Raw genomic sequence first — 19,331 nt, 5'->3', positions numbered from 1 at the left:
ACTTCAAGTTTTATCTTAACATGTCAGATTGTAGTTTCAACCCCATTGTAATCTCTTCATGAATATATTAGTGCATTATGAGTTTTCTGAATTGTATTTTGAACTGTTTCTATGCTTCTGAATTTTTCAGTTTTGTTATTCGACATTCAATTTTTAATTCTAAATTTTGACTCTAAGTCTCGTTCTCTGTGAACAGTATTTTCTTATCAAAATTCTTATCATTGTACCGCAATGGCAGCAGATAATAATTGTTATTTATTTTATTCAGCAACTCTTACCTCTATATTATGAAATATATATATATTTAGTCTATGAAAAATTGCTGCTAGTATAATAATTCTGAAACGATTATTGTATTGTATTTAACTGTTGTATTACTAAAAGGCAGAATAAAGTTCATTTTCTTTTTTTCATTCCTTTAGGGTAATTTGATTATTGATTCAAGGACCTGTTCCATACAATTATGTCCTATTCCATTTGGACAAAAAAGGGAGCTGAACCACTATGAACGATTATCAACTCTTCAATAATTTCATTGAATAAATTTATTATGAAGTAGTATAACTGACTTTATGATTATAAAGAAGTTCTATTTCATCGAATAATGAATTCAATCCAGTTCACGTTATCTATCCAGAACCAGAGAGATCACCTTACAGGCCTTTCTTGAGCAAAAATAAACTTTCGTATCTGATCAGTATTTTATTTTTCATGTAGTTTGATTCAAATGCTCACAGTTTAGACTTCATTCTATAAGAAGGTATTTGACTTGCCTCACAGGAATATTGAAAGTTTCTTAACTAGGTCAAATAGTTAAAGTTTTGTCTTAAATTCTATCCAAATTTTGTATCATCCAAATGATAAGTAGAGAAACTGAACTTTAAAGTCGAGAATCAACTCTATACTTATTATTGACTAGACATGTGGATCGATGAAACTTACTGGGAACATTATAGTTGTTCAAGATAACTGGTTTGCGCAAACATATTAATTATTATCATTAATTCATTTCTACTCTTCTATTATCTATATCAGGAGCTATCCAATTAATCTAGTACAATTTATATAGAATTTCTAATTTTATTGATATTTAAACTTAATCTACTAACATCTCAACTACTTAGCTCAATAAAATACTAAGTACAATAATGTTCTTCTATTTGATTCCTTGCAGTTGAAATTGTTGCTGTTATGCCAGACTTTCTTAGTCGTGACACTGTTACGTTGTACAAAGAAATTAATAGATAAATGAATAATTGATGTGATGCTGCGACTTACAGTTTCTTTGGTGCCCTCAAGCCGCTGGCCATTGCGCCACCACGTGACCTTGGCAGGCGGCCTTGACCCCGAAGACTGGCAAAGTAAGTCATACTTGCGCTTGGCAGACAGAGGTTGGTACGATTCCAGGATCCGCACATCCAGAGGCTTGACTGCAATCACCAAGTCATACAGTATTATTTCCAATCCAAATTCACTATCCATTATAATGTACATGAATTATCACACATGTCATGCCATGCCATGATTGGTTTCTGATCGATAAATTTGTATCCAAAATACAAACGTGTTGCAAATTTGGTTCCTGATTAATATATCCATTCCTGATTTCCTATAGCCATGGAATTCTAAACTTCAAATATATTTTGGCATGAATAAATATGTTTATTCAATTCGAAGAACCTCAATCGAAACCACCTCATTGGTAAAATATTTTTATAACTTGAGACTACTTATTTCATGGACATACTATAATTATTATGCATAGAAACAATTACATTGATTATAACAATATTTATATGATATAATAGCAATAGTAGGCTATAATTATATTAACGATATTATATAATATAAAAACACTATGAGAGCTTAGTCGCAATAATTGTATTGAGCTTCCACAACAATATTGTCCTGAGAGAGCATTCAAACTATAATGATAATCACAACCAAAGACTTATGGCTCTTCGATATCGCATTCGAACTAGAAATTACTGATCTCAACCCACTCACCTTCAATGACTCACTAATTGTGACAAAGAGTGCAACAATATAATATTATGTAGTGTGAATACAGATATGAGAATCAGGAATATACACACTAGCATCTAAACTCGAGTTCTCAACACGTTATATGTTACGTTGCTAGTACAGATTTACATGAATTTATATCAGTAACTAAATTGGCAACACTGAATCTATTGTGGATACAGATTATTATTTTGATCTGGAACTAATTTTGAACACCACTGATTTGTATAAGAATATCATATTGATCTGACACCTTATTTGCATCACCAAATGTATTTTGGATAGATATTATACAACGAGCTGTAATACAACATCAAGTTTACAGATATCATCCAGGATACACATATCATTCTGATCTGGAAACTAATTCCCTACATCATTTTCAATAATTATTTATATATTGTTCAGGAACCAAATTTGCAACACGTATGTATTTTAGATACAGATGTATCGATTAGAAACCAAACTAATTTGCAACACACTTGTATTATTGGAACCAGAACTCGACGATAGCTCTGCTATCTGACGGTGAAACAAAAAACCGTGTATTATTCAGTGACATAAACAATAAACGGCTTTGTTGTCCGATGGTTGGACGTTTGAGGAATAAGAGGAGAGGGGCAGAATCGGTTTGCATTCGCCATTCGATAATAATTCACCAGATGTGCCTATTATTGAACTGAAAGTGCCATTTATTGTATGACCCCTATTTGCTGGAGTATGATTTGCGTCCGTCTATGAATGAATTAGTGGCTTTCAATAATAATTTCGAATTTGATATCCTGTTTACATTATGTGTGTGCCCGTTTCCAGATTAATGCATGAGTGGTGGACGGCTCTGCTCTGCATCCATCCACATCTATGAATTATTGCTCGACGATACTCTCGAAGATGTATGGGTGTGAGTGTGTGTCAGTGTGGTACACACACTCCGTGTCGTGTAGTGTCGAGTGAGATAAGGAGAAATTATTATCATATGCACTACTCACTGTTTAGTGCTCATGTAACGGACGTTGCACAATTATTTATGGCTCGATGTGGTCTGCTTGAACTGTAGACATGACCAGTAGAGGCAAGTCTTGCTGCAAATCTTCAGAATGCTATTCCATATCTGGAATGTTAGTTATCCATGTGTATTCGAGCGAAAATAAAGTGGATTTTGCGAACGATTTGTGAACGTTCTATGCATGTCCACCATAGTTTGATACATTTGATGTCTTTCTCCATGATATTTATTTATTTCATTTACACATGCACAAGATCAAAACAATGATATTGTTTATAGATATCCTATATAAATGGTATCAATTGCTGGTGTTACAATAAAAATGCTTATCAAATGCGTATTTCCAGCAAATTTGAACATAATAGGATGGAACTGGTATGAGGTTGTTAGTTTAGATGACCATTGCAAATTGATATTCAAATCATTATTATTTAATTGATTACCCAAATGACTTCTCCTGATGACAATTCTTCTAAATATAGAATTTATTGAACTTAGACAACTTTTTAAAATCTAAGGGAAATTAAATGAGAGCAATATGATGATAATGATAACACAGTTCATGATTGAATGAACTCTAATAGATTGAAAGAGTTTGAGATAACTAATGTAAGCTTGTGTCACTTCAAAGATTGGGCCAACTTTGATGCGCCAAAACGATGGTTTCTTTCTATAATTATGAGCTTAGACCTATCGCATGAAAAAATACAAGAAAATAGTACCTCTATTTGCGCAGTAATTTGGAAATTTCTATTGCTTGACCACTCAAAATATTCCAATCAAATACGTTCACGTTCGTGAACTAATATTATAAGATGTTTTATTGAATTCTGTTGCTTCAACCATAGACCAATTGAACAGCTTAGAACCTGCGCTTCAACCCATATTACGTTATTATATATCATCTACTGAGGAATGTGATTCTACTGCTGGTTTATTCCATTGACATGAGATTATTCACTGAAGAAAAAATTATTCCATTGCTTGCTGTTATAGAATCATGATTCAAAAATATATTTATTGCATGACTGATTTCATTGTAGAAACAAAACTTCAACTCACAGTTCATATCAACGTGCACAGTGCTGAAGAGTGGTAGAGTGCGGTTGTTGTTGGTTGCCTGACAGGTGAGTTCGGAGTGCAGGTCCTCCCTGCCAAGTCGGTTGATGAAGAGCTCGCTGAGGACATGGCCGCCGCTGGAAGCGGGCACCACACTCGACTTGTTCGTCAGCAGGTCTTCGTTGCGTAGCCACACTACTGACGGCCGTGGTTTACCTGCAATCGAGAAGAAAATATTGTTTATATTGATCGATCGATTATTTATTGGTTTAGACAAGTTCTCTTTTCATGAAATAATGATAGTCTCAGGTGAGATAACCTTTAACAACAGTAGTGGAGTAAAGCTTAACAGATCACCACCCAGAATAATAAAGGTGAAATAAAAACTATGTTGTCAGTTGCACATAATTAATTTGAGCCAAACTTAAGTTTCAATGCACTAAGGCATTATCTGACAATACCGTTTTTACTTGACCTTAATATGGAGAAAATCCACAATATCTCTGTTCATAGTGTAAATTTTATTACAAGAATCATCTTAATACATGTTGTATAGACAAGGTAAAGGAGCCACTAGTGAGCTTCTTCAGTTCATAATATTGATTGTTCTCTGGAATCATTCCTTGCTGAGCAACTATGTACAACACAAGCACCTGGAATTCGAACAGTCATAAGAGAGTATAGGATGTAATTACATGGCTCTGACAGAGTACAGAATGTAATTACATTAGAGCAATGAGAGTAATCGAAATAATGTCCGATGCAATTGATGAACCTGTCTAAATTATTATACAGAAGATCTCATATTCATGGCCAAACAGGACTGTTCAGTAATTTTGTTCCTGTTCCCTCCCGTTGCTCCTCCACTCCTCCACCTCTTCTCACCCCTCTTCTTGCCATCTCGGTTCTTCGACCCATTTAATGCAGTCTTTATGGCCGCGTGTATGTAGAATGGCTGTCAGCAAACATTAGGTTGATGCATCAGCATCTAAATATACACCCCCAGGTACCTTATGCTAACCATTATTCGTCGTTGGGTACAGGTATCCCTTGTTTTATGCACATACTAAGTCTGGCTTGTGGGCCGGAGACGCAACTAGAATCTAATATTCGCTTAACCGTGGCTCAGATTTGAATACTTGATGGCTGGCGAACCCAGCCTCACCATACTATTATATACGCTTCCTGATTTTTATACGGACTTACATCACTGCATGTCAATTTCTGTATGAATCCGCTTTCACAGCTTAAAGTCACTCATTCAACTTTGGAAAAAACTGAGTATTTCACAGGGTGCTATTGGTGAAGGGGGTTGAAGAGTTGAATCCCGGTAAAATTATGTGAAATCCCATAACTGATTGAATTTGACTGAATAAATTGTGGAGAAATTTCAAGGATGAAAATGTAGGCTACATATAAACAAATTGAATTACTTGGGGAATTCTCTGTTGTTACTTGACAAAAATTCAAATTACCATCAATTTTTTTTGCAAAATTCTGCAAAATTGTCCGTTTTGATCAACCACCCAGATTCTATGACAAGTGCATGTATTTTATCCATTTGTGGATAAATATAAATTATTGCATGCAATAAAACATATTCTTTTGACATTTCACTGCTTTCAACTTTGGCTGACCAGTTGACAGCTCTACTTCGCAATGTTCTCATTCGCCTCAGTGCATGAACCTGGAGGAGGCTGTGGTTGAATCCATTCATGTTTCTTATCTTTAGAAGGTGGACAATAACACTACAACACTGACATGGTTGTATCTAGAGCAGGATAAGCATCAGATTAGGCAAACAACATTTGTATAAAATCAAGGTCATGCTGTGTTCACCCGCTCAACTACCCAACCCCTTCGAACCTCTTTGCAGATACATGAGCTATCTGCCTAGCGTAGTAGACACAACGTTCACCCGGAGCTCAGGCAGGCAGGGACCTACCAGGTTATTATTTAACATCACTCACAGTGTATCAGAAAGTTGAGTTGAAAGTAACATTGGATATCTCAATAAATAGGTTTATTATTTGTATCATGAATTCAAGAGTTCATTACATTTCAAATAGAAACTCCCAATGATTCCATAACGGTAATATAATAATGAAAGACAATTTGGGCATTCATGAACCACAAATCGATAAATGCAAATGAATTTACGTAAAAGGGATTTCGATATCCAAACTGAAATCCTTAATGAATGGAAATCGTTATGATCTAAGAAAATCCAGAAGTCTACTTATCCATTTCAAAGCCAAATGTATTGAACTGAGTGTGAGTTATTTTGTTTCATAGCCACGAATGCAATTTCGTGACATAACCCTCTTAATTTGATACTACAGTGAGCACGGCTACTCGAGCATATAGTTGTAATTTGGTGATAAGTGACACGAAAAATAGCACGTAATAAACTCGTTACATGGCCTAAAAGCTGAAACACAACTTTACACTCCCCTATGTAACACAAAAACCACGCACTATGTTCAACATTGGAAATAATGAGAAAATGTGGCATTTTGGATGTTTAGACGCACTATTTTCATGTTGTAACACGCATAGGTTATGTAATTATTTGTGAATGGAGACTTCGGGATTTGATATAAGCATATCAACTAGGAATAGGTCGGTCTAAAATTCACTTCAAAGGCTGCTAGATACATGTCACTCCTCTTCTCTACAATATTCTCCAATGTCAGGAAAAAATGTCTTGCCGATAGGAATGCAAGAATGAAATTTGGTGATGGATCTGCTCTAATATAGTAAAAAAAAAATGATCACGTTGACCATCTCAAATGTAACCTCACAGCAACAATTAATCGTTTCAATCAAATTTCAGTGAGTATATTTCTAGTTAGACCACAAAAAATATTTTTCTTGCATTTTCATGTCAAGTATAATCTATGTTCAATTACTGGTGATAAAAATCTGCATTTGAAAGAAAATGATGCTGATAGTAAGATCTCGATCCAAGGCATGTAAGAAGGATGTGAGAGGAATACTCAATGGCATTCACAGAACTGTTCTGGGTACATGAATCCATTCTATTCAAATTCATCTGTTCCTCCTACAAATTGATACAGTATTATGAAAATTATAGTCACAGTACAAGATTTCACGAGCATTTGCTCTCATCATGAACTCGCATGTTGAGAAAGGATCTTGATGAATTACTGAGAAAACATACCCATACTCACTAATAATATATCAATTCTATGCTCTCACAATTCCTAAAAACTTGACTGCAATAAAGCCAAGCCTCCCAATACGCATCCATTGCTTATCGAGTTGCAAAAGTAACACAGCAGTTGATGATCATCCAAGTTCAGCATTCCTGTTCTTTGTTAGTTTTCCGAGTATTTTTACAACTTGGGCATTTCACACCGATCTCCGAAACAACAGTTGTAATTCAAAGAATGCAAGAATCACGCACCAGCCTCTTCCCGCTCCTTCTGAAACTGATAAACCATTCTTCCGGCATACCAACGTCCAAACCCGACCATCGACGCATGCACAATACAATCCCATCTATAAAACATTCCTTGGCCGTTTTTATAGGTCGCGTTCGTTTTTTCTGTTCCACGGCGTCTTTAACCGAAGATTCTCGAGGAATTGTTCTCATGCCAGAATCGTGACTTCCTCTTCTCTCCTCCTCTTCTACACCAATAGAATTCCAGTTTTCATTCTACATAGCCGTTTGATTTTCGTAGCAAGTCGCTTAACCTAATGAAATATTCGGCTTTCAAATCAGCTCACCCTAAAGACGACGCGCTTTCCAGCTCCATAAATGAGATTTTCAAGCGTCAACGTTCAGATTCTCAAGTGAGTTGATGACGCCTGTTCATGAGATAAAACGTAAATGAGAAACTCTATTCACAAGTCGGATAAACTATTTGTCCCCCATCATGAATTCTCACAGCTCACAGTTGATATTCTGTTCGATTGAATCTGCAGACTTCGTGGCAACGAAATGTTCACAAGAGATTGTGTAGAACTTATAGAATCAATCTACTAAATATCGATTAATTGTGAATTTCATTATAATATACCATGTTTCCTTCCATTAGTATTAGGGATGTCAATCCCGGGATCCCGGTCCATTTTTGATACCTATCAATCCCGGGATTTCTCAGCGTAAATCCCGGGATTTTCGGGATTGGAAAACCTAAAATTGTGAATCGATTTTTCCAAAAACAATTCAATATAGAATTCATTCACGGTGATGAATATGACTTTTGCATGACTAATTTATTGTTCTAAGTGTTTGACTGAATTATTCTACAGGCACAGCTTACACTTTTATTCACATAATAATATACTCTACTCTGTACTGGCTAAATAGAATTCGCATCATTCGCAGAATGGTTGTTGATCGGTTGTTATGCCTCTATGTTTGTTTCTGTTTACACAGCACCACAATAAATTACCAGTCTAGACCAGTGAGTATAGAATGTAATTCTTCAAGAATTCTATTCTATATTTGAAATTCTATTCTCTATTACATTTTATATTCACTGGTCTAGACGGGGAAATATTTGCAATAGTGCTGATGCCATTTCCTTGAAATGCACTCAGAATTAAAAAAAGATTTCAGAGATCAGAAATAAACAAGCACCATCTATTCACTCTCTATCTAATTATTCCTCACATCTTCTCTTCCTCTATCATAAGTAGAATATCCAGTTGAAGTGAAAATAGTTGATTTTACAAAATTTCATTTAGTAGTGGTTCAGCATTTGAAAAAAGTTACTCCTAATCTTGAAAACATTTATAGGAATAGAATGTTTAATTTTAATAGTATTTTTCCATTTCAATAATATCCTCTCCCTCTATGAGCCCTTTTTCATCTCCAAACACTGATACTGATCATGTAATTGAGGAGAAACAATTGGCTAAAAGTGCATGAAACTGATTTTTGCCAATCCCGGGATCAGTCCCGGGATCCAGGGATTGATATTGGATAATCCCGAAATACCGGGATTGAAATTCAGTCCCGGGATTGACATCCCTAATTAGTATCCATTCTCTCTATCTATGTGAATGTATCCCCTTATTGATGGGTTAGGCCTAGTTGATTCACCAATCTTGATAATGTTCATACGTGTTATTCATGAGAATATTCTCTATCCGTGAAATTCAAGAAAGTTAATGGAAAGAATAATATTGAATTTCTGTTTAAGGTTTTCGTAATTATGTTCCTTGTCAAAATCCATAGTGTTTGTTATGAATAACACTATTCATAGTCCTATTTTGTACTACTTATTACAATTGCTCAAATATTCAAGTGGGAATCGAGCCCTACTGCAATCACTACGACAAAAATGAAATATCAAATTATATAGTTTCATGATCTATTCAGAACAGCATTGTATACTATACATACGCATAATTTTTCATTCAAATATTTACATGCATCATATGTCTGAAAATTGATTAAAAATTAATCTGTTGGCGGAAGTTGCAATATCTGAATACATTTTTACTGTTAGTAGTCTAACCTTTCAACCTAGACAAATTTCATTTTTCATGAATGCACTGCAAAATTCATACATTATGATCAATAAACGAATGTGGAATGAATAATTTATAGACGAGTGAAAGAATTAGCGGACTAATAATTTAATAAATTATTCCTGACGAGGAGAATGAGACGTACATATTTATCCCATCCTATTTATCTTATGTCATTACATACATCTACGGGAGTTCAGATTTGCGACTCGTAAAAATATCTTTATCGTCCATAAAAGACAACATATGGACTGGTGCTAGCCTAGACCACACACATCAAATGCGGCTCAATATTTTATATTATTGGCAGAAAGATCAAACCAAAATTTATAGCCACCGTTCTAGAGTAATAATGGAATCCAATCCTCCCTAATCAATGAAAAGTTTTGAATAGCCCTCATACACGCCAATAATTCAATAAATTATCAATTATTAGTGGACATGATTTAGTTATTGATTCTATTAGTGAGTGATACTGAAAACACTATTTTACCAATAGTTTGATGATTTTTGTTGGACAACTTATGTCTGTTTGTAGAATAATGAATCTGAATCTTTCTAGAAACAGAAAATGAAAAAATATAGACTTTCAGACTAAGTTTAATCCACTTTAATATTATGAAGAGGAAAGTTGGCTTACACATGCAAGTGATAGAAAATACACGAATGATCAATTCTGAACTACTGATCTGATTAACTTGCATGAGAATTCACAAATTTTGAAGATTACGCATGAAATGAACACTATAAACTTCAAATGGCAGATCCAGATATATTTGAACAGAAAATAATATTACCAAAGCCTGTATAGTCCATTCCATTGACTTTGTTAATTATATATATCTGCTGGCATTATAGATGCTGCTGAATAGAGGTGTACTTGTAGCTTCTATTAGATTATAGATCATAGAGAAAAGATAGCATAAGATATGCCAGAACGATTAATGCAGGAAAAATGGAGCGACTTTAATGAAGTGGATGAATCCACTGTCAGAATATACTAGAAATAAAGGTATTGGCTCACAGTAGCTTGAACGAAACATGAGTAATAGTACGAGAACATGCATGAGCTCAATGTACTCGTATTTTGGATGTACACACATATTCATACAGGTCGCCATGGCCACATGTATAGCTGGATGCTGACTATATAGATGGTGAAATAGAATATAGAATACTATACAGATATAGCAAACAGAGACTAGTGTAGCGTCAAGACTCTCTCAAAGGACTCTGTTCACAAAAAGGCATCTCTCGCGGGATCCGATTTTCATTTTTTCAGTGTTAAGACTAAACCCACGGGACTGGGACCGGCTTTGCACATGTGACATTGATCTGGCCGGTCCCCTGTTTCTCTTCGCAATTGAGTCCACCCACCGTCAACTATTTCGAATAATGAAGATCTGCCACAGGATGACAAGATTGTTCTGAACGATGCACATTCAGATTATGAGCGAGCGGAAGAGTATTAGTAGGGGAAATGAGAAGGTAGGGAAGGATGGTGCTACGATATTCAACAGTTGGAATTGAATATTGACGAATTAAAATTAAGTTTCATCTCAGATATTTTAGGGTTTTTAGAAAAATTCATAATTTTTTTGTATGAAGTACTGTAGTGGATATTTCTACTTTGTATAACTTTTAAAACTGTGAGATACTAATAAACGGCTCTCCTACTACAGAATGTAGCTTACGGAATCTGAACGTTTTCATACAAAATGTAGGCAAATCTAAAATGTATTTTTTAAAGCCCAAATAAGACACATATCGAATCGACAGGAATTGGATGGTCTGTTGTGTTATGCCAAAAAACATTTCTCTATAAAATGTGAGGGAAGCAAAGTTTTGTAAGACCACAGTGGTGCTCATACCAGACAGGTATAAAAGGGTTTATATGTGATAGAGTAGTCCTGTTCTGCACTATGTATATGCTATCTATATTTTCCTGTTCTACAAAACGTCCAATTATTCGTTTATCAAACATCCTGCCACAGTTGTATTCTTTCTCAAATGATGAATCTATGAGTAGGCCTACCACAAGTTTCATACCGGTGAAGCCGAACAGAAGCATTCAGAGAAACGGTGAAACTCTTACACTAAAAGCAAATACAAAAATTCTGGGTGTAAGACGAGTAAAATGAAAAGTAATTGGATTTTTTAAAAGTAATACAGCTATCAGAGGAGTAAAGAGAAGATGATAGAGGAGAGAGAGAGAATAAAAAGAGGAGAGGAGCAATACAGGGACAGGAAAGAAAAGGAAAGAAAGGGAGAGAAGAGTCAAAAGAGGGAGAAAAGACAGAAGAGAAGTGAGATGAGAGAGAAGAGGGAGAAAAGAGAAGAGTGGGGAGAGAGAAGAGAGTGAAGAGGGAGAAGAGAGAGAAGAAGAGAGGAGATAAAAAAAGGGGAGAGAGGAGCAGAGAAGCAATAGGAGAGCAGAGAAAAGAGGAGATAGGAAGAGAGGAGATAGAAAGAGGAGAAGAGAGGAGTGTCCGAACACTTTGTTCATGGAGGCCAAATCATTTGTTTGGAATTGTGCACGGTTATCAAGATGGCTGTCACGCCGGGGCTAAGCTATGAATTCTCGCAGCCGTCTACGTTACAAATGACCCCACCAGCCAACCATTGATCAACGGCCAAAACACTTTGCTGTTCTGCAGCTCCAACTCTCAGAACACGGCATTATCCACCCTCGGGCCTTCTTCTGCCTCTCGAATCTTTTTCCTGCTGATTCGTCTTCTTTTTCTAACCACTTCCCCTCCCTGTGGGTGAGAGAAGTGGATGAGGGGTGCGTCTAGTACCCCAACCACTAAACCCAACCTGCAAGTCGGGTCGAAGAAAGCGGAAACAAGCGTGACAAAGCTGCACTTGTCACCCTGTGAACGAACGTCTCTTATTTTTCTTGCGATTCCTATTAGCAACACGAATAGAACAATGCGGCGCCAGCAGGAGGAAGAACTGATCACAGCTTCCGATTGGGAATCGCCTCAGGCTGAGCGCTCTTGAAAAAGTGACTAATCATTGCAGGGGACGCCCGAGACGAGCCACTGAGTTTTTGTTGGTAGAATCTGAGTGCTGGACAGAATCGAGATTTATTGTTAGTTTCCTTTCAAAGCTCCGATCTCTTCACCCTATCAAAAAATAATAAGAATAACAGTTCACTGCATAAAAATTCCATTCAACCACAATATTATTACTAAATGAAATAATGCAATAATTATTGAATCAAAATTGAATAATATTGTAGGAGAAGTATACTCATTCCAACACATTACTGACGATAGCACCCATGAGTTTCTTTCTTTGAATTTACTTCCAACGTACTAATTACTGTACTGGTCCTGCAAATGGAAGATACATATTATCGTAGAATTCCTCTATAAATAAATTTTATGTTAGTTTCTAGATGAAAACTGACGGCTCTGGTGATGGCCTTGATGGTTGAAACAACATACGAATTTCATCTATATCAAAATACCACCCAATCTTAAAAAAAATATTCAATGAACATAATTATTTGGAGTTCAAGATTCTAGATTGATTTTGAATCTATTCCTGTATTTGAATTATATCTTCTGTGAACATTTCCATCTTCTCAATTCTATTACCAGTTCAGCAACTATCAAACTTGCATAAATTTCAAATATTGATTCATGAGCAAATTAGTAGGAGAGAACAGCTCTTCACATGAGCTCAATTCTGTGTGTTGCAATCAAAAAGTGGTCACGAAAAGAAATCGTATTTTTCTGCTCAACTGATCGAGTGTTACATCAAATGATGCCATAAAGCACACATATTATGAAGGGAGTCGAAAAGGTTATTTTGTCTAATGGAGCAAGCAACCACTAATCCCGAGATGAACCAGTTGTAATTCCAGAACAAAGGTGACAGAAATAATATTGTTTTGCCTACAACTGAAGCTTCTAATACAAGTTTAAGCCAGAAACAGGAATCAAGAGCGCTGCTTGTGAATAAGAGATGACTATCAGTGAGTAAAATGTCAGTGAGATTTGTGAAGGTGAATTTTTCAAATAAAACGTTTTAGCCGCGGATGGATTGCTATGCTGAATAACAAATCGTCTGCCGAGCTGGGTAAACCGATTTTCAGGGCTTTTAAAAATGAACACACATACTACGTATCCCAGGTTCGATTCTATTGGTTTTTGTTGGACGATTCTTCATTTATTTAGTTTTTGGCTGGCTTCAAATTTGCATGTTGTTTATTTTACACTTATCCTGCTAACTGACGACCACCGCAAATGAATGTTTATCGATTTTCATGGACTAAACGAAGGTGTGGTGAACTGGTGTGCTCTGTGCTCTGTGCTGTGTGTTGTGTGTTGTGTGTTGTGTGCTTGGGGTGCATAGCTTTTGTCTATGTGCTGCCTCTGCTGCTGCTGCTGCTGCTGCTATATCACTCACCACTCTGTACAAACTGTATGTGCAAATGTGGGCGAGTGTGCGAATGTGAGCGTGCGTGCGTGCGCATCACTCCAAATTTCAGTGTGTGCGTGAGTCGAACAGGAACGGGAACTCCAGCAAATACACACAGATCCAACACCCACACACATATTCACACTCTATCTTCCCCTCACATGATGTTCTCCAAGTGTTTGTGTGTCTCACCATCACCAATACTACAACAGTCGTGGTTGGAGGTTAGCAATGGCCTACTGTCTACTGCATTGCGTAATTATTGCAAGATCCAGCTAATATAACGCGCTACAAGGCCCCATACATTGATGGATGTTGTGACTGATGATGATGATGATGATAATGATGCATGCCAATTAATCAACGTTATCCCCGAATCAATGCAATCGCACCAACTTGGTCTTGACACCAACTGAACTTGAAATCGAGTAGCTGGCAATGGTTCCTGTTCACGATTATTTGAATTAGATTATAATTAAGTGATAAAACCTTATTGAGCAGTGAAAGTGGAGATAAATACAATAAATGGTTCTATATTTGTTCACTCCATTTATCATGTATCTTAATAAGGTCATATCTTTCATAGGACTCCATAATTTATGTGATATTGGTGATTCCCATTTTTAATAACTGGACTTATTATGAACCATTCATGATCTACCTGCAGTTGATGAATGCAGCATCGAGAAAGTTTGATAAGAAGTAGTCCACTAATAGAGTGTTTTCGACTATGCATACTTCTTCTGAGAATGGTTTCATTCTCTATTCAGGAACTTCTGTATCAAAAAGTAATCAATATGTACATTAATATGTAACATTAATATGTACTATTCTTGATACATATTGCGATATTGAAGGAATATTCTTAGAAATAACAGGTGATTCGAAAAATACTAGCTTTTCTATGGAAAATAACATTTCAAAATTGATATTTTAAATTTGCCTCTGTAGGGACAGGATGAGAAATTTCTACTCTTCTTCTTCAAATTTAGAGAGACCAGAAGAAGCATGACATTGCAAAAAATAATGGGAGAGAACCATTTCCATCATAATATAGACCTGCATTAATGTATTTTTTATATTGCAAAGGGTACTTCACGTGACGGTAGGCCACGTCACAATACAATTTTGAATTGTTTTATAGATATTGATTGGATGGTATACATTCATGGGATGTTGCCACAATTATCAATCAAGTCCAAGTCAGATGAAGATTGTTCAATACTCATGAGTGATCTAGTTGGAGGACTAGATCTTATTAATAAGGAAACTAACAACTGTTCATAATGAACAATATTGTATTGATTCGCATTGGTTGTATTTGTATCTCAGATTGAAAGAGTTTTTCAATCAAGGTGATAAATTTCGACATCATAGTACCAGATGGAAGGTACAGCTATCACTGTCGAGAAAAGTAGGATTCAAAACAAATTCTATCAGCATCAAATGTTGTTATCCGTTAGAGGCCTACTCGTTATCCGTTAGCTGTTTTCCTCTTTTTTCTTGTTCTCAATCATTCCGCAATCCTGAATCGTGATCTTGGATTTGTATTCAAAGTTCGATTGTATTGGATGTTGCGATTGATGATTTGGATCTACCTTCAAGAATTAACATATTCAAACAATTTTATTGGTGAGCTAAGCTGAGTGCTCTTGCACTGCGTATAAATCGTCCATCAGATATTCGCAGGGAAAGACATTGGAGGAAAATGAGAAGAAGAGAGGACACACCAGATTCGGAGGTAGAAGAGGAGACGATGTAGATAGAGGAGGAAGTTCAAGAGGATTCAGAAGATACACTACCAAGAATCCTTATTGAGAGATTCCTCCAACTCAATCCCCTCCTCTTCAAGATACAACAGGAACAGAACTTTGGTTCAATACAACAGCGATGCTGTACAACCGAGTGCTACAGCTGAAATTCCTTTGATCGGAAGATATCCTTCTATCCACGATCCATCTCCACTTCAAGCTTCGATAAATCTTGCCGATTTCTCCTTCTTCTCTGCAGGTAAATAAATGCCTGGACCTTATTTCTACTATTCCACTTTTCCTGTTCTCTTCATTCAGGGTGATAATAGGCTATCATCTGGATCTTTGATCTCTCACAAATGAGTGTATCTAATCGATATTTTCCCAGTATTGAGTAAAACATTGAAGAAATGAGCTAGTCGTTCATACCTTCAGCATGATTGAATAGATGAGGGATAATTTCTCACGTTTCAAATTACGTTGAAAATTTCTTGAACTTCGTCATAAGGATTTGTAATACAAGGATTAAGCGCCAGTTTAAGCGCACTCCTACTTTCAAATTGAATTATGAGAATAAGTCAATCATTGATAATTTATTCATATTCTGATGAAACTGTCCAGTTTTGTGCACTCCTACTTCAAAATTATTCTATAAGAATAAGTGATTCATTGTTATCCATTCATATTCTGCTAAAACTGTCGGACATACTGACTTAATATCAGCTACCTGCAAAAGCGAAAGGAAAACAATCATTCTCGATAAAATATAATCATAAAAGATGATTATAAGAAATATATATATTTATTTTATCCAAAAGTTTTTGATTATTGTCCCTCTCCATTTCAAGTAACTCTAAAATTATATAGATTTTGTGATTTACAAGGGAAAAATTGAAGATCATCTGAAAAATACTCTCTTTAATATTTAATTTTTGAGCTGAGTTCTAGAGGCCAACTTCAAATTTATTCTACAGTGACAGCTAATTCTTACTAAACATTCTAATGTAGGCGTTCCATATCTACGAATAAGAAATTTGACCATATTTATAGCAATTAATATATTCTCCACCATTTCGAGATAATTCAAAACATTGATATCGAATATGACAACGGTAACACCTATTCATGTAAGCGAAACCTATTTACAAATATTATGGAACGCGGTAACGGATAAACAAGGATGGTTTATGAGGGCCCCATGTTCCGAGCCACCTTCCAGCCATAGATCCAAGCACAAGGTATTACACCGTGCGACAGCATTAATCTCACATTATCCATGCAACTTAAGTCAACAATGCTCCAGTCAGATTCAAACTGTCACCATTCCCTATGAATGCTTCCCATTCATCGGGTGCTGACAATTCCAAGTGAATTTCACTTGGACAACGGATTGGTGTCCAGTATACTGTTGAGCGTGTTTTCTGTTGGTTGCATTTAATTGTTGAAGGGTCGTAACATGCTAAAGCACTGGTCCATTAATGTTGCACTGTCACTATGCGGTTATCGGATGCGGACCGGAGCAGCCGCATTTGTTCGGATAATTGAATGCCTGCAGGCACTCACCTCACTGCCACACCTCCCCCCCCCAACCCTTTTACTCAATTCCGACGATATACTTTTCAACCTTTCTGCTCTACAACTATTCAAATTTCTCAATGATTGGATGTAGTTGATTGGAATACTTTATATAGAGACCGCGACAGTCTATGCAATAAGAGGGTGAGGAAAGTCTTATGAGCAGCTTGTATACGTATCACAAAGTCCATTTTTGAAAAAGTACCTATTATGAGGTGGATTGAAGAATGAATTGAGAAAATAGTATTAATTTGAGACTTAAACTTATATGGAAGAAACAGAAAATAGGAAAAGTTTTGTACTTTATCCCGGTATCTGAATGATGAAAGGAAGATGGAAAGATTCAATTTAAACATTTCTATGGCAAGAAGTTTTTTATTTATATTAAAGAAATACGGGAGGGATTCGAAGGTGATCTGTTGGTAAAGTGATAGATGACAGGTAGCGATTTCAATCGAAGATACTTTCCACGTGCAGCATATGACCTGATAAACTATTGGAAGTGAGAATGGAAAAATTATTTCGATTTTTGTAAACAATAATTCAAATTGGATTCATATTATGATGAACTATAAAACGAGTATTGATTGCCTCTTCACTTTGAGCTACTCGAATGTATAAATTACATTGGAATGGATTGGAATATGTTTATCTCCAATCAAAGCTGCCATACTCGATACTTGTTTGTTATTATTGCAAGGAGAATGTTTATAGAACATACAGTTATCAAGATATTGTTGAGAGGAGAAGCAGAAATAGCATCGATAGAATCAAGAGCTGCAGCGTTTACCGCGCTTCAATTCAATTACTGCGATTCTATTTGCAGTTGCCAGTCGCTGCTAGAGTTAGATTCACTCCATATTGTCAGTATTTTTTATGAATAGCATCAATGTTTCCCATTGAATCATTGCTGACAAATGCTAGCCGCTGGTGCTGGATGTTATGGAGCCCAAGGCCACAATTCCACCAACTCCCCACCCACCCCATCCATCCCCTCACCGCGCAACCAATACTGAGTACTACCATCTACCAACTTGGAAATTGACCCGCAGATTTCAACAAGAGTACAGACAGGAGCAGAGTGGTGTACTATTTTGTTAATTGATTACTCAATGAAGAGGTAGTTGGCCACTCTCAAACAGATTTATGTGGTTTTCAGGAATTTTGCTCTCTATGATTGGAAAGGAAATCTCGATGAATCGAAAAATACTGAACAAAACATCAGATCAATAAACTTTAACAAATTATAGAATTTCTCACTAAATTCAAAGTAGTTGCCTGATTACAAAGATTCGATAATTCAAAATAGCTTAAACTTTACACTATTTTCCCTTTATTTTATTTTGTGTTCAATTTTCTAGTTATTCGAAATTTAATTTGAAATTGGACTATGATTACGCTCCGTTTTGGAAAGACAATTTTCTGACTCCAGCTGTTTGAAGTCTAGAACTTAGCTGATTCCCGAGCTCGGAAACCGGCCCTTGAAGGGACATTTTAAAATAATGGTGAGTATCTCTTTTCTGTATAGGGCTACTTGTAATATAAATATAAAGAAAATAAAAATCTCAGTACCCTTTTTTGAAATATTTTATCACAACATGTTTCGGATATTTATGCCATTTCCAAGGCCAAATGTCCGAAACATGTTATGATAAAATATTTCAAAAAAGGTTACTGAGATTTTTATTTTCTTTATATTTATGAAGGTAAGTATCCTATTATATTAAGCCAGAAATTTCTGTATTTATAAAATCATCTGGTTATTTTTATATCTGGCTATTTTCATATCTGGCCATTTTTATATCATGTTATTTATGTTTAACGGATCTCGAAAACGGCTCTAACGATTTTCACGAAATTTGGAACATAGTAGATTCATGATGTAAAGATTCGATTGCTCTAGGTCTAATCCTTGAGAAAACTTGCTGAACAACATTAGAAGGATAATTCATCCTTGGCTGAAACAGCTGTGGATA

At 35.8% G+C, this 19,331-nt stretch overlaps 1 protein-coding gene across 1 annotated transcript in view; it reads right to left on the bottom strand.

Annotated features, from left to right (window-relative positions):
• Window positions 1-19,331, bottom strand: part of LOC111057911 (nephrin) — a 383,192-nt gene that overhangs the window by 134,092 nt on the left and 229,769 nt on the right. Inside the window, exons 3-4 of the mRNA XM_039425733.1 lie at window positions 4,094-4,306; window positions 1,279-1,430 (exon numbers count right to left, since the gene is read on the bottom strand). Of these exons, the coding sequence (XP_039281667.1) occupies window positions 1,279-1,430; window positions 4,094-4,306 (365 nt within the window). The remainder of the gene's footprint in view (window positions 1-1,278; window positions 1,431-4,093; window positions 4,307-19,331) is intronic.

Source organism: Nilaparvata lugens, chromosome 4, assembly GCF_014356525.2.
Source record: "Nilaparvata lugens isolate BPH chromosome 4, ASM1435652v1, whole genome shotgun sequence".
Taxonomy (NCBI): Eukaryota; Metazoa; Arthropoda; class Insecta; order Hemiptera; family Delphacidae; genus Nilaparvata; species Nilaparvata lugens.
The sequence above is the reverse complement of the archived record's forward strand: the minus strand, read 5'-3'. Positions and strand labels throughout refer to the sequence as shown.